Raw genomic sequence first — 14909 nt, forward strand, 5'->3', positions numbered from 1 at the left:
ATAGCCGAACACACACCTGTAGTCCCAGCTACTTGGGAGGCTGAGGCAAGAGAATCGCCTAAGCCCAGGAGTTGGAGGTTGCTGTGAGCAGTGTGATGCCACAGCACTCTACCAAGGGCAATAAAGTAAAACTGTGTCTCTACAAAAACAAAACAAAACAACCAACTACTTAGAACATTACCCTATTTCCAATTACTAATTTTTTATGATTAGGCTTTACACTGACTTAAGTGGCTACATTTATGGAGGTTTATCCGAAAACTGGTTCAGGCAGTGACAGCCAAGCCCTAGGCCTCACCCTGCTCCGTGGTCAGGTCATGGGGAGGCAGCAGCTGGGGCTGAGGTGGGCAGTGCTCTACAGGGGCAGGTGAGAGGAGCAGACTGGAGCTGCTCTTACCTTCAGCAGCTTCATCAGCCCTTCCAGCTGCACCATCAGCTCCCGCCGGCTCTCCTGCAGTGCCGACATCCGCTGTTCCAGTTCATCCTTCCTTTGCCTGCCCCAGAGGAAAAGTCCATCAGAAATGAAACTGTGAAGATAAAGCAGAACTCAAAGAAAGGTCTAAGGCCAGGTGAGATGGGTTTTGGACCTGATTCCGCAACTTGGCAGTTATGAGATGCTGAGCAAGTCCATTTAACCTCCGACACCTCTTGTATAAAATAGTGAGGACACCTGTTTGGCCTGCTTTCTTGTATTGCTGTGAGAATAACAGGTAAAATGGTCTTGGAAAGTATCCGTGCCGTTATTCATATTATTATTAAAGAGAATGACTTTTAATAGGAAGTCAAATACCTCACACATGTAACAGTCTCCCAGCGTGATTAGTCCTGAATTCACCTTTTATGGTGAGGAAGGGCAGTGGAATAAAAATCAAGAGGTTTGAGGTCTGGCGCTGGCCCTGGCACTTACTAAACATGCAGCTGTGGACAAGTCACCTAACCTCAAGTTTCTCTCTTCTAACGGCTCACGGAAGATAGTATTAATAGATATGAGTATTCTATGAACTTTAAAATGCTGCTCAAAGCAAAGTGGTGTTCCTTTCATCATCCTATATAATGATCTCAACAGAACCTCTAGCACTACTGACCCTTGTCCTGCACAATCTAGACCTGTGCCATCCCACACGTAGCCACTAGCCACACATGATGATGGGACCCCTGAACCATGGCTGGTCCGAACCATGATGAGCTGTGAGTATAACACAGACACTGAAATCCAAAGACTTAGCGTGCAAAAAAGAAGGCAAAATACCATAAGCATTTTGTAACACTGATTACCTGTTGAAATAATAATATTTTGGAAATATCAGGTGAAGTAAAATATAGTATTAAATTAATAACAGTGTGGCTGTTAGGAAATCTTTGGTTACCCATGTGGCTCCCATTGTATTTCTCCCCTGCCCTGGAACCCATCTGCATTCCTATAGTTAGCGCCTCACCTCTTTTTCCCTTCCATGCCAGGATCACCAGCTGATGGCTCACTTTTCCCTAAACAGGCCCCAATGTTTTTGACTCACAGGTATTCCCATCTCTCTTCCAAATCCTATTCATTCCTTGATGTCTGACTCTTTCCAGGAAGCTTCTCCTGACTCCTTTGCAGGGCTGACTTAACCACTGTAGCAATGTAGTGCTTCCCTACGATGCTAAATTTACTTTACCTTGCATTGATGCCATTCCTACCATGATGCAAAACAAAATCCTTGAGGTAAAGAAATGAGCTTTACTCACCTTTGTGTGTACTGAAAAACTAAGAAAATATCCAGTATGTGCTCAATTATGATGATATTTGCTGAACTGAACAAAATCTGAAACCCTCCAAAGATTTCCAATGACCTAACAATCAAGGCTCTCCAGAATCTGGTCTTAACTGCCTAGCTAATGTTACCTCCTATTATTGGTACTCTTAAAGATTAATTTAATGAATGACTGAAAACAACTTCTTAGTTCTGAGACACTTTCCCTTTGCTGAAATGGGCCATACTTACTTGAGGGATTATGCTGAACCACAACCTCATTTCCAATATGAAATATTTTGTCCTATACTCCATCCAAATTATACCCACCTTTATAAGGGGTGCAGAACCTGTGGCCACAAGGCCACATATGGCCCTCCAGCTCCCCGAGTGTGGCCCCTTGACCAAATCCAAACCTTACAGAACAAATCTCCTTATTAAAAAGGACTTGCTCTGTTTGGATTCAGTCAAAAGGCCACACTCAAAGATCTAGAAGGCCACATGTGGCCCCAAGACCGCAGGTTCTCCACCTCATAATGTATCATTGTCTTACAGACACTGTATATTATTTAACTGACTACCAAATTATTTTGTTTCCAATATCGGATTATAAATTTTGAGGATAGATTCACTGCTCACTGCCATCTAGTCTTTTTTTTTTGAGACAGAGTTTCACTTTGTCACCCTCGGTAGAGTGCCATGGTGTCACAGCGCACAGCAACCTCAAACTTTTGGTCTCAAGCAATCCTCTTGCCTAAATCTCCTGAGTAGCCAGGACTACAGGCATCTGCACAATGCCTGGCTAATTTTTTTCTATTTTTAGTAGAGATGAGGTCTTGCTCTTATTCAGGCTGGTTCTGAACTCATAGGTCAAGCAATGCACTTGCCTCAGCCTCCCAAAGTTCTAGGATTATAGGTGTGACCCACTGTGCCTGGCCTTAAAAGTTTTGTACACTACATACATGTTTAATCTATCTGGTGGTGTGAGGTAGAAAGCCAACATGTTTTGTCCTTATGCATAAACAATTGTTCCAGCACACTTGGTAAATAGTCCTTCCTTTCTTCAATGATATAGAAACTGCTTTTGAGATTAAATATTTTGATTTCTCAAACTTTAGATCCTCCTTGGGCTTAAATTCTAGCTTTTTGCTGCCTTATGTGATATCCCTGAACTCTGCTCTGTGCCTACTAAATCCATGTTTTTCAGTTCCTTCCAGCTAACTGAGGGCTTTTATTAATGTCAGTTCCAGCAACAGTTAGACTCAGGGATGACAGGGATATAAGTTTAAAAAAAAAAAAAAAAAAAAAAAAAAATATATATATATATATATATATAGAGAGAGAGAGAGAGAGAGAGAAAGAGAGACTGGAAATCCCTATACCACAATGATTTTCTTTTTGAGACAGAGCCTCAAGCTGTCACCCTGGGTAGAGTGCCGTGGCATCACAGCTCACAGCAACCTCCAACTCCTGGGCTTAAGCAATTCTCTTGCCTCAGCCTCCCAAGTAGCTGGGACTATAGGAGCACAATGCCCGGCTATTTTTGGTTGTAGTTGTCATTGTTGTTTGGCAGGCCCGGGGTGGATTCAAAGCTGCCAGCTCTGGTGTATGTGGCTGGCACCTTAGCTGCTTGAGCTTCAGGCGCCGAGCCACCACAATGATTTTCACCTGCACAGTTTAAATTACTTACTTCTTGATGACATAAATTAAAACAGGAAGATACCTATGTAAAACTATAATCTCCATTCTCTAGGTAAAGAAATCATGCTTGAGAGACTAAATTACCTAAGGTAAAGGAAGAACTGAAAAAAAAAAATGGCATTGAGCTATGTAAAATGCCAGATGATAGCACCTTAAAAATCAACCTAAACAGGAAGAACCCCCCTCCTTGGAAATCTAGCAATCTGGTGAGAATCAAGTCACTGAACTTTAGTTACAGAAGCGGACACACACGTCTAAGACCGGCAGGAAGTAAGACCCTAAGAACAGGTCAGACCACATTCATGTTGGGTTCTCCTGGGAAGATTTCCCTATTCCCTCCAAAACAGTATCAGACCGGGAGCTGAAGCTGCTCTCTACTCCTATCTTGATTCTATACCTTTAGTTTCTTGCTCCTTGAGACAGTTTATATTTATATGTAAGTGGGAAGCTACCACAGCCACAGCGCAAGGGAATCCGACTTGGTTTCGCGTCTCAGAGGCTGTGCAAAGGAAGCATCTTTCTTCAGCCTGTTCTGACGATGACGTGCCAGGAGAATATACTCACAGGAAAGGGAAAGCATTATTCATGCTAAGAGTCTCTAAAGTCAGATTAATGAGCAAGAAAAGAAAAGGGACTACAGTACAATGGTTCTTTTTTTTTCCCCCAGTCAGTCTCATTCTGTCTCCCTGGGTAGAGTGCTGTGGCATTAGCCCACAGCAACCTCAGACTCTTGGGCTTGAGCAATCCCCTTGCCTCAGCGTCCTGAGTAGTTGGGACTATAGGTGCCGGCCACAAGGCCTGGCTAGTTTTTCTATTTTTAGTAGTGCCGGCCACAAGGCCTGGCTAGTTTTTCTATTTTTAGTTGTGCTGGCCACAAGGCCTGGCTAGTTTTTCTATTTTCAGTAGAAACGGAGTCTTGCTCTTGCTTGGGATGGTCTGGAACTACTGAGCTGAAGCAATCCACCCACCCTGGCCTCCCAAAGTGCCTGGCTTGCAATGGTCTTCTTCAAGCAATCACAGTTCTGCTTGTCCTGGAGCTGACGCTGGTATTTACCTAGTTCTGTGAGGATGACTGACCGTCTCAGAGTGATCAGTTATGGAACCTAGACATCTGAGGCAAAACCAAAACACATATAACTCCTTGTCTGGTCTCCTGAGGTGAAAGTCCCTGCTGTAGTAGATGACAGTTTCAGGACAGTGGTGCATTATCCCCGCCTACCTCAGTAGCCGCAGCTCTGCCAGCAGCGTGGGGTTCTGCTGGGCCTTCTCAGGCGTGGGCTGTGAGGCCTGCTCGTGTTCCAGGCGGAGACGCTGAATCTCCTGCAGGATCTCTCTGGAAGGGGCATGAATGGAAAGATGGCTGCTTAATGCTCACAGCTTTTCTCCTTTTCCCTGGCAAAAGTAGCTAGCACTCCACTAGCAGTGCCTCCTCTCCCAGTCTTGCTCTGATTGCCTCTAAATGACCAAGACGTGACATGGACACCTTCTCAAAACTGCTTCACCTGACATTTCCTGAATGAAACAAGGCTTTGTGGTAGAAAAGGTCGCGAATGTGCTCTTCTCAAGAACTTGAAACATCTCCACAAAAGGAAAAATGACAACCAGAACACCTTACTGTTTCTCTCTGTGGGAGGCAAAAAAGAACTTGCGACCTTCTAACACAGGCCCTGAGCTGAATCCCCCCAAGATGTGCCCCATCTCCTCGCCTTCCACTGCCCCAGCCCCTGACAGACAGCTGCTGTTCCCTCTGCCTATGCAGCACCTCTGGGTACTGTCTGGTCTCTATGCTTCTAAATGGCTTTGTTTTGAGAGACCAGGCAGACACATGTGGCAGACATGTCAGGACAGGATGGCTAGATAGAGCCAATGCTGTTGGGAAAGAGTGGGGAAAGCAATCCCAAGTGGGTGGGCAGGAGGCCACCTGGGCCACAGGAGCAGGGGTGTGGGCAATGACATGCAGATATATGCAAATTAGCATCTGGGGCATTCACCGGATTGGGCCAGCCAACATTCACTGAGGCTGGGTTCTCCTTTGCGGTCAAAAGCCATCTAGTCAGCAAAGAAAAAGACAATCAGATACTCACAGGATAATCCCGGACACTATTAATGGCCTTGCTTCTTACCTGTTTTTGTTTTCCAGTTCTGCAATAAGCTGTCTTTGTTGTTTGTTGGCATCAAAGTTAAAGCCCAAGTCAGTAGGAGGACGAGTCTAAAGCACGAAGAAAGTGTTTTTGTTTTTTTCTAACTCAATTATGTCCAGCGTCCTAGACTGATTTTTTTGCTGGTTGGTTTTTAATTGAAATGCACTTTGTCACCCTCCTTGGTAGAGTGCTATAGCGTCATAGCTCACAGCAACCTCCAATTCTTGGGCTCAAGCAATTCTCCTGCCTCAGCCTCCCCAGTAGCTGGGACTATAGATGCTAGCCATAAAGCCTGGCTATTTTTTTGTTTGTTCGTTTATTTAACAGGCCTGGGACGGGTTCGAACCCACCAGCTCTGGAGTATGTGGCCAGTGTCCTAACCACTGAGCTATGGGTGCTCAGCTGACTGACTTTTTTTAAAAAACAGATTTTGAGGTATAATTTACTCACCATAAATCCATCCATTTTAAGTGTACGATTCAACAAGTCTTAGTACATTCAAACAGTTGTGAAACCAATCACCACAGTCTAGTTGTAGAATGTTTTTCCATCACCACAAAAAATTCCCTCATGCTGGTTTGTTGTCAACTGCCACTCCCACCCCAACCTTAAGCAGCCACTGATTTGCCGTTTACAGGCTTTGCTTTTTCTAGAAACTTCATACAAATAGAACCATACAATATGTAGTCTTTGGTTTCTGGCTTCCACTTAGGAAGATTGATTGAGGCCAGGAGTTTGAGGCCAGCATGCCTCAAAGTTTGCGAGGTTAAGTTACGTTGCCCCATGAACCGTCTTCCTTTTTATTGCTGAGTAGTATTTCATTGCTTCCAGCTTCTGGTTATCAGAAATGAAGTGCTCTGGACTTTCATTTACAAACAACTATTTGCGTCCACACCTGTTTTCCTTTCTCTTGGGTAAACACCTAGGAGTGGAACTGCTGAGTTTAATGGTAAGTCCATATTTAACATGTGAGGAGCTGTCAAATAGTTTTTCAAAGTGCTAATAAGGAATGAGGGTAACGATTTATCTGCATCTTCACCAATACCTGTTTATTATCTTTTTGGTATAGTGGGTATGCAGTTTCTAACAATGAATTTTTAAAAACTGAGGTGTAATTTACATACTGTAAAATCCACTTTTAAAGTGTTACCATTCAGCATCTTTGTGTGTATTTGTGAGGTTGTGAGATAATCACAACTATCTAACTGCAAAATATATTCATCATCACAGAAAGAAACCCTATGCCCGCGAGTCGTCACTCTCCTACCCTGACATACACTTTATGGATTTGCCTGTTCTGGATTTCCTATAAAAGGAATCACACAATACTTGATTTTTTTTTTTGTTTGTTTGGGCTTCCTACACCTAGCAAAGTGTTTGCCAGGTTCACCCATGTGGCACGTAACATTCTTTGTCATGGCTAAATAATATTTCATTATACAGATATTCCACATTTATCCATTCAACAGTTGGCAAATATTTGGGTTGGGGTTGTTTCTACTTTTTGGCTATTTTAAATAATGCTGCTTTGAACATTTATGTTGAGATGTTTTCATTTCTCTTGGGCATATACCTAGTAGTAAAGTGATGGGTTATATGGTAAATGCCTTTTATGAAACCGCCAAACTGTTTTCCAGTGTGGCTGGACCCTTTTACACCCTCACTGTCAATTTATGAAGGTTTCACTTTTTCCACGTCCTTGCCAACACCTGTACTGTTGTTTTGATCACAGTCATCTTAGTGCGTGTGAAGTGGTATTCTCACTGTGGATTCATTTGTATTTCTCTGATGACTAATATGTTGAGCATACTTTCATGTGATTATTAGCCATTTCTTTTTTGGAGAAATTACGTGGTTGTGATTCATAGATCTGCTGATTGTCCTAACCCTTGCTAATGTCTTTAAGGATATGGTAGCCAATTAATACAAGAAAAGGGAAGACCAGGCAACTTTTATTGACCAACCAGGAGTGCAGATCTGCCTGAAGGCTCTGACACAGCTGTGCTTCACTCTGAATGGTCTTGCTTCTGCCAGAAATATGCCCTGTCATGGAGCAGACACCTTCCTCCCCCCATCTAGAGCTTGAAGATTATCTAGATTCTTTTCATGTGGCATTTTCTAAGTAAACAGGGGCAAAAATAGCATAAAAAATCCAGGTATGAGGCTTTTTACCAGATTGCTAAATAGTTTTCTTTTTTAAAAGGAAAAACAAGATGGTTCCTTTTCCTCCAGAGAAGCATGGACTAGCAGCCTACTGGGTAAAGTTTCTATATTGTATTCAGGGTCTGAGAACCTGTGCTGAGCCACAGGAAAATGGCTTGCTCAAGACCAAATGTGGCTCTGAATAAGGCTTGCAATTCCTGAAAACTGGAGCTGGGCCAGGGAAATTTATGGATGAAAACATGAGCTCGTAAAGGAATTTGCTTCTTATTGATGGCTAACAAACAGAAACACTGTGGTATTTCATTGGAAATGTCTAAAGAATCTTTCCAGTTTTGAGTGTCTAACTGCAAATCTGAGGCATCCTCCATAGAGGAGGTTAATACAGAAATCAAAAGTCTGTACCATCAATAGAAAGTCCTTACCAAGTTAAGAGTCTCTGGCTCCAAGAAATACTGCAGCTGAGATATAAAGATGTGGGGGTGCATGGTGATTCCCTCCCAAGGCTGCAGGCCCAAATGCCACCAATGCCCAAGCAGAGCTGAGCTCCCTCCACCTGGGTATGATAATGAAGAACTCCCCAGAAGAGAACTAACACTGACTTATTTCACTCAAATTTTAAATATTATCAAGTATACATTAAATAACAGAGAAACTTAGGATTTTAGTTATTTATTGTCTTAAATACTACAGTGCTCCTTTAAGGGGGGAAAAAAACCAAGTTTCCCTTCCTAAAACACATCCAGGACACTGAAAAAGAGATAGAAAGGGAATTATTACTTCATAAATACACAAGATGACTTGGGCAGAAAAGACCTGAAGATGATTTCTTACAAAAAGAGTTGGTGCATGGTCCGGAGCAGTGGCTCAAGCCGGTAACCCCAGCACTCTGGCAGGCTAAGGCGGGTGGATTGATTGAGCTCATGGGTTCAAGACAAGCCTGAGCAAAAAGTGAGACCCGTTCTCTAAAAATAGAAAAACTGAGGCAAGAGGATTACTTAAGCCCAAGAGTTGGAGGTTGCTGTGAGCTATGAGGCCACAGTACTCTACCCAGGGTGACAGCTTGAGATTCTGCCTCAAAAAAACAGACAAAAAAAAAAAATAGTTGGTGCATTCATTTATAAAAATAAATATTTCCTGAACTTCTGTTGTGCCAGGCAGTGTTCTAGCAGTCACAGATGAATAAGATACAGTCCCCACCCTCACACAGCTTCCATTACATTGGAAAAAAGATTTAACCCTCTCCCCAAAAAACCCAAAATAAATATAGACATCAGTAGGGACAAATGTAATAAATACAGAGTAATGAAATAGAATGAATAAGATTTTTTTTTTGAGACAGAGCCTCAAGCTGTCCCCCTGGGTAGAGTGCTGTGGCATTACCGCTCACAGCAATCTCCAATTCCTAGGCTCCAGCGAGTCTCCTGCCTCAGCCTCCCAAGTAGCTGGGACCACAGGTGCCCGCCACAACACCCGGCTATTTTTTGGTTGCAGCCATCATTGTTGTTTGGTGGGTCTGGGCTGGATTCGAATCCGCCACCTTAGGTGTATGTGTCTGGCGCCTTAGCCATTTGAGCCACAGGCGCTGAGCCATGAATAAGATTTTTTAAATGAGGAAGTTACAAAAGAACTCTCAGGGATGCAATGAAGTAAGGAGGCAAAGCAGGAGAAAGGCTGATGGTGAAGCCTGCAGGGCAGGATGAAGGGCAAGTGCAAAGGCCCTGCAGCTGCTCCAAGTGGGGATGTTCAGGTGAGAGTGAAGGTGATGCACTGGGAGATAAAGCTGGGCCTAGATCTCATGGGTCCCTGGGCCACGGAGAGGAGCCTGCATTTCATTCTGAATATGGGATGAGCCACTGCAGGATTTTTAGCAGGGGGATATGAAATCTGCTTATATATTTTGAAAACATTGTTCTACATTTATAAAAGACTGAATAATAAATGGGGAAGAACAAATTTCCCATTTGAAGAATTCTAAATAACATATGTATACTACTTGACTCCACTTTGAAGGAGGTATAGGGCCTAACTCCCTAACTCCCCAATCCTCACGTGTGGCTGGTGCACAGTGACTTCCTTCCAAAGAATAAATACAGTGTGGGAAGGGGGAAAAGGGTAACTATGTTGGAGAAATGAGAAAAACACTACCTCGGGCAAGGGGTCAAAGTCAGCAACAAAAACAGTGAGAACACATGTTGCTAATATGTCCCCAGATATGGCATAATGAAAAGGACACTTTGGCATGGCGCCCCGTGCTCAATGGTTAGGGCGCTGGCCACATACACCGGGTCTGGCGGGTTCAAACCCAGCCCAGTTCTGCTAAACAATGACAACTACAACAACAAAAAAATTAGCTGGGCATTGTAGTCCCAGCTACTTGGGAGGCTGAGGCAAGAGAATTGCTTAAGCCCAAGAATTTGAGGTTGCTGTGAGCTGTGACACTATGGCACTCTACCCAGGGCAACAGCTTGAGACTCTTGTCTCAGAAAAAAAAAAAAAGACAAAAACACCAGACAAATCCTAATTAAAGGTTGGGTGTAGTGGCTTACACCTGTAATCCTAGTACTCTGAGAGGTGAAGGCAGGTGGATTGCTTAAGCTCACTAGTTTGAGACCAGCCTGAGCAAAAGTGAGACCCAGTCTCTACTAAAAGTAGAAAAACTGAGGCAAGAAGATTGCTTGAGCCTGAGTTGGAGGTTGCTGTGAGCTATGACTCCACAGCACTCTACCCAAGGCAACAGCTTGAGACTCTGTCTCAAAAACAAACAAACCAAAACCCCCCAAACAAATCCTAATTAAAGAACAGTCTAGACTATGTCTGGTGGTACTCCTCAAAACCGTCAAGGTTGGCAGAAATAAGCCAGGTCAGAGAAACTGCCACAGCCAAGAGAAGCCTAAGAAGGAAAACACAACACTAAACCCAGTGCGGGATACTGGATTGCATTCTGGAAGAGAAAAAGGACATCAGGTAAAGACTAAGGAATTCTGAATTAAAAACAATCTTTAGTTAATAATAATGTATCAATATTGGCTCACTGCAACAAATGTACTATTCTAATGTAATATGTTAATTATAAGGGAAACTGGATAGGGAATATAGAGGACTCTGAATTATCTTTTAAGTTTTTCTGTCAATCTACAACTGATATAAACGTTTATGAAAAACATTTTATTGGCTGTTAAGTGAAGAATTTCTCTAGGGCAGAGGTTCACATCCTGTGGGTAGTGAACCCTTTCTAACAATGAAAATGCATCCAGCATATCAGATATTTACATTACAATTCATAATTGTAGCAAAATTATAGTTATGAAGTAGCAATGAAAATAATTTTATGGTTGGGGGTCACAACAACAGGAGGAACTGTATTAAAGAGTCATGGCACTAGGAGGCATTAGGAAGGTTGAGAACCACTCTGATCTAGCTCTAGTGGGATATGAATGAAGTAGAGACTAGTTAGGGATCCTAGCTTTGCTACTCGCTGGCCGTGTGACCTTGAGTTATTTTATTTTTTTCATTTTCTTGTCTGTAAAATGAGAATTTTTACCAAAAGTCATGTGGAGAGGATTTAATGATATAATATAGGAAGCAGCACAATGCGCTACAAATGTTGATTATTACAACTCAAAATAAAATTGTATTTAATAAACTTATTATACAGGATGGCCATAAAGTTCACGTGCAATTTAAAATAGTTTATAATGTATAAATCTAGTAAGCAGCAGAGCCAGAATCATAAGCAACTAAAAATGAGTAAATGTTTACCCAAAAGAAGGGCATATGGTTCTGGGGTTTGGGGTAACCCGGGAACGTCTGCCATCAAGGCATTATATGTTCACACCACTAAAACTCAAGGAAGCTTCCAGACCCAATGAACCTTTCAGGTCTTATAGCAACTGGAGCAGAAGAGGCCCAGAAAAAAGTACAGATAAAGTGTCTCAATTGACCTCTACTTAGTGAACACAGCGGGGGTACTGGAAGGGGCTCCACTCCTTCTGGAGAACAGTGACTGCTGCCCCCGGTTCATGGTGAGCAGCCTACACGTTAGCATTCCCCATACGCACCTGTTTCTACCAGTTGAGCTGCCTGCTTAACAAGATTAGTTGTTTGTTCCAAGTTGTACTTGCTATTATGTAATTTAATTAAATATCACACAAGCCAATGAAACACAAGGATGAAAAGGTGGTTGCTATTTCTATGAAAACCAAGTTGAATAAGTTGGAGACTCAATACAGATGAGCTTGTAAAGTAAACGACTGTTGAATTAGTTGAAGGTGAGACAATTTTAAACATCTGGAAAAACTACAAAAAGGAATTCTGCACCATTGCATCACAAGAACGTTTAAGTTTTCATTCCACCGTAAAGGACTGAAAACGGAAGCTGGACTTGCACCCTGTGATGGTGTTTCACGCGGAGGAGACAAGCTACAGAGGACCTGGGCTCATGGATGTCAAATATGCATGACTAGATACAAAGAAATGTTAAAGGATGTATGTACCACTTTTATGGCTCCCTATTTTAACTTACTTAAACACGTATTAGGAACATTTTAAACACAGACAAAAGGTGAGAAAATGTGTGTCCATATATTCAATTAGATTCAACAGTTATAAAGATTTTTGACATATCCACTTCGTTTATTCTGTATCTTTTTCTTTGTTCAAGTATTTTTATGCAAATTCTTGAAAACTGTAATGTCAGTTCATCCCTACATATGTTAGCAGACATCTCCTTAAATACATGAAACTAGTTTTTGATTAGCTGACTAACCTCTGGTGCAGGTAAGAGAACTTCCACTAAGCACGGAGTGATTCACCAGGGCCCACCTCTTTCCTCCATCCCAGAAGATCTCAAGACAAGAAAACTGATTCCCAGATCCTGAACTATTCCTGATTCATGTAGAACAGTGGTTCTCAACCTTCCTAATGCCGCGGCCCTTTAATGTGGTTGAGAACTGCTGATGTAGAAGGAGACCTGTGAAACTTTAATTCAATGATTACTTCACAAAACCTATACCTTGCGTCTTTAAGATGAAACCACAAGTGTTAACAGTCCTATTCTTTGAATCTTTTCTGGGAGTTCAGAGGTGGCCTAAACTTCAGTGAATATATTGAGGCAACTCTGTATTAAACTAAGTTTACTGGAAAAACCCAGTTTGGATCATTTCCCAAAGAGCTCAGAATAGCCTAGGCATGGACTCATGGTTGCTCTACAATCTGGCAGTGGCAGCAAAAGTAGCATTACTCATAGGTATCCCAGAGATAATTCATTTGCTTCCAGATCCTTGGTTTGCTTTAATTCTCTCCATTTTCTTTTAACAATGTCAAAAAATTGTTGCTTAGTGCAATTTTATAATGCCACATTCTGAATATGATTCTATACCAGTATCTTCATCATAGTTATAGAACTTGCTTGGTAAAGTTATGCCGATAGCTTTAATGAGGTAATCCCATGTAATAAGGGAATTTTCTCTGGTGCCAAATGTGGACATTAGCAACTTAATGTCATGTGTGTGTTAGGGCAGTGGAGAATGGGGAAGTCTGAAAGTATCTAATCAGTTCCTTCATGTAGGTCTCACATCTGTAAGAAGTTTCTTGATCACCTTTAAAGTAATAAATAATTTACCAAGGCCTTAACAAAACCTATAAAACTGAAAAGTTGCAAGCCTATAGCAAATTGAAAGCCAGGGTTATTTTTAATTAGTGAAACGTAAGTCCTAAGAAAGAATCAGAAATACTTTCTTCAAAGACACTAAGGCATCATAGGCATTAGTACAGCAATAATGGGCATTGCCAAGCTGTGAAAATGAAAATAAGGTTTCCTAAAAAGTTAGGATAGCGACGATGGTATTTAATCTGCATTCTGGCTAAGAAGTTGGACATGTACTTTTCCAGCTTTTTCCTAAATAAATTTTTTTTCAAACTATTCCAGGCCAACCAGGTTTCAGAAATCAAAGAAACTTCAGGGTTTAGATCTTTGAACTTTTAAAAATAAGCTCAGAGATTTAGCTTTTATTTGGTAAGCTCACCTAAAGTCTCAACAACATTGAGTATGTTTTAGTCCAAGGTTGGCTCACGAGAGGCTTCTGAAGGGCAAAACGTGGCATGAATGAGTAAAAATATAGGTGCTTCGCCAAGGGGCCGACTGCGGAGAGGAGCATGATAGACTAACGGAGACAGTAAAGTGACTGCCTCTCTCTAACACTATCGACCCTCAGCTAAGGGGATTCTGGGTTATCCCCAGTCCAGAAATGTTGCTCTCAGTCAGTGGTTATCAACCTTGCCACACATTACAATCACCTGGGGAGATTTTAAAAATCTCAGTGCCCAGGCTGTATTATCCAAGACCAGCTAAATCGATCTCTCAAGGTGGGCTCAGACTTGAGTATTTTTAAAAAATTTCTTAAGTGATTTCGATGCGCAGCCAAGGCTGGAAGCAGTGCTCTAAGCAACCAGAGTTCTTTACCTTGTCAAAACAAACAAACATCCCCTGCACATCTAAGAAAGACCAGTTTACTTAACACCAAATACCAAAACACTGGTTATGTATCAATTGAAAACACTCATTGTGTATACCTAACTGGTAGTAAATATGGAGTACTGAAGGAGACCACACTCATATAAAGCTGCGTACCCTGTATTTAACCTCAAGTCTAGCTGAGGGACCCTGGGCAAGCTAATTTAACCTTTCTGTGCCTTGGTTTCCCATTTGTAGAATTACATTAAGAATCCTACCCATCTGTGAGAATCAGATTAAAATGTGTCTAAAATGTCTGGTGCAAGGTTATAAATACAGATGGCTCTCAAAATGGTAGCTATTATTTCTCATTTTATTATTAGGTCAAAGCAATTAGGGTAACCTCTGGAGAGAAATGACTTCTTAAATGACATAGAAGTATAAGCTGGATGAGTTCAGGAGACAAAAGTTGAAAAGCTACTTAAAAGTTAAATCATCATTAAGTCCCTAACAATGAATGAAACCTTAGGTTGAGGGGATACGTACACTAAGCCCAGAGCAACGAAGGGCAAAAACCATCTAGGATTAGAAAACCTTATTTTAAGAAGTGAAGCTTTAAGAGTGCAAATATCAGGAGCCAGCCACATACACCTAAGTTGGCGGGTTCGAATCCCCAGCCTGGGCCCGCCAAACAACAATAATGGCTGCAACCAAAAAATAGCC

The 14909-nt window shown here is 41.9% G+C and overlaps 1 protein-coding gene across 7 annotated transcripts in view; it reads right to left on the reverse strand.

The window, feature by feature from the left end:
* DTNB (dystrobrevin beta) overlaps positions 1-14909 on the reverse strand; it is a 240452-nt gene that overhangs the window by 41365 nt on the left and 184178 nt on the right. For all 7 annotated transcript variants that reach the window (XM_003787445.3, XM_023511873.1, XM_023511870.1 and 4 more), the window contains 3 exons: positions 5555-5640; positions 4651-4764; positions 398-494 (listed from right to left, as the gene is read on the reverse strand). In XM_003787445.3, the coding sequence (XP_003787493.1) occupies positions 398-494; positions 4651-4764; positions 5555-5640 (297 nt within the window). The remainder of the gene's footprint in view (positions 1-397; positions 495-4650; positions 4765-5554; positions 5641-14909) is intronic.

This window comes from Otolemur garnettii, unplaced genomic scaffold (genome assembly GCF_000181295.1).
Source record: "Otolemur garnettii isolate 467f Iridium unplaced genomic scaffold, OtoGar3 scaffold00022, whole genome shotgun sequence".
Taxonomy (NCBI): Eukaryota; Metazoa; Chordata; class Mammalia; order Primates; family Galagidae; genus Otolemur; species Otolemur garnettii.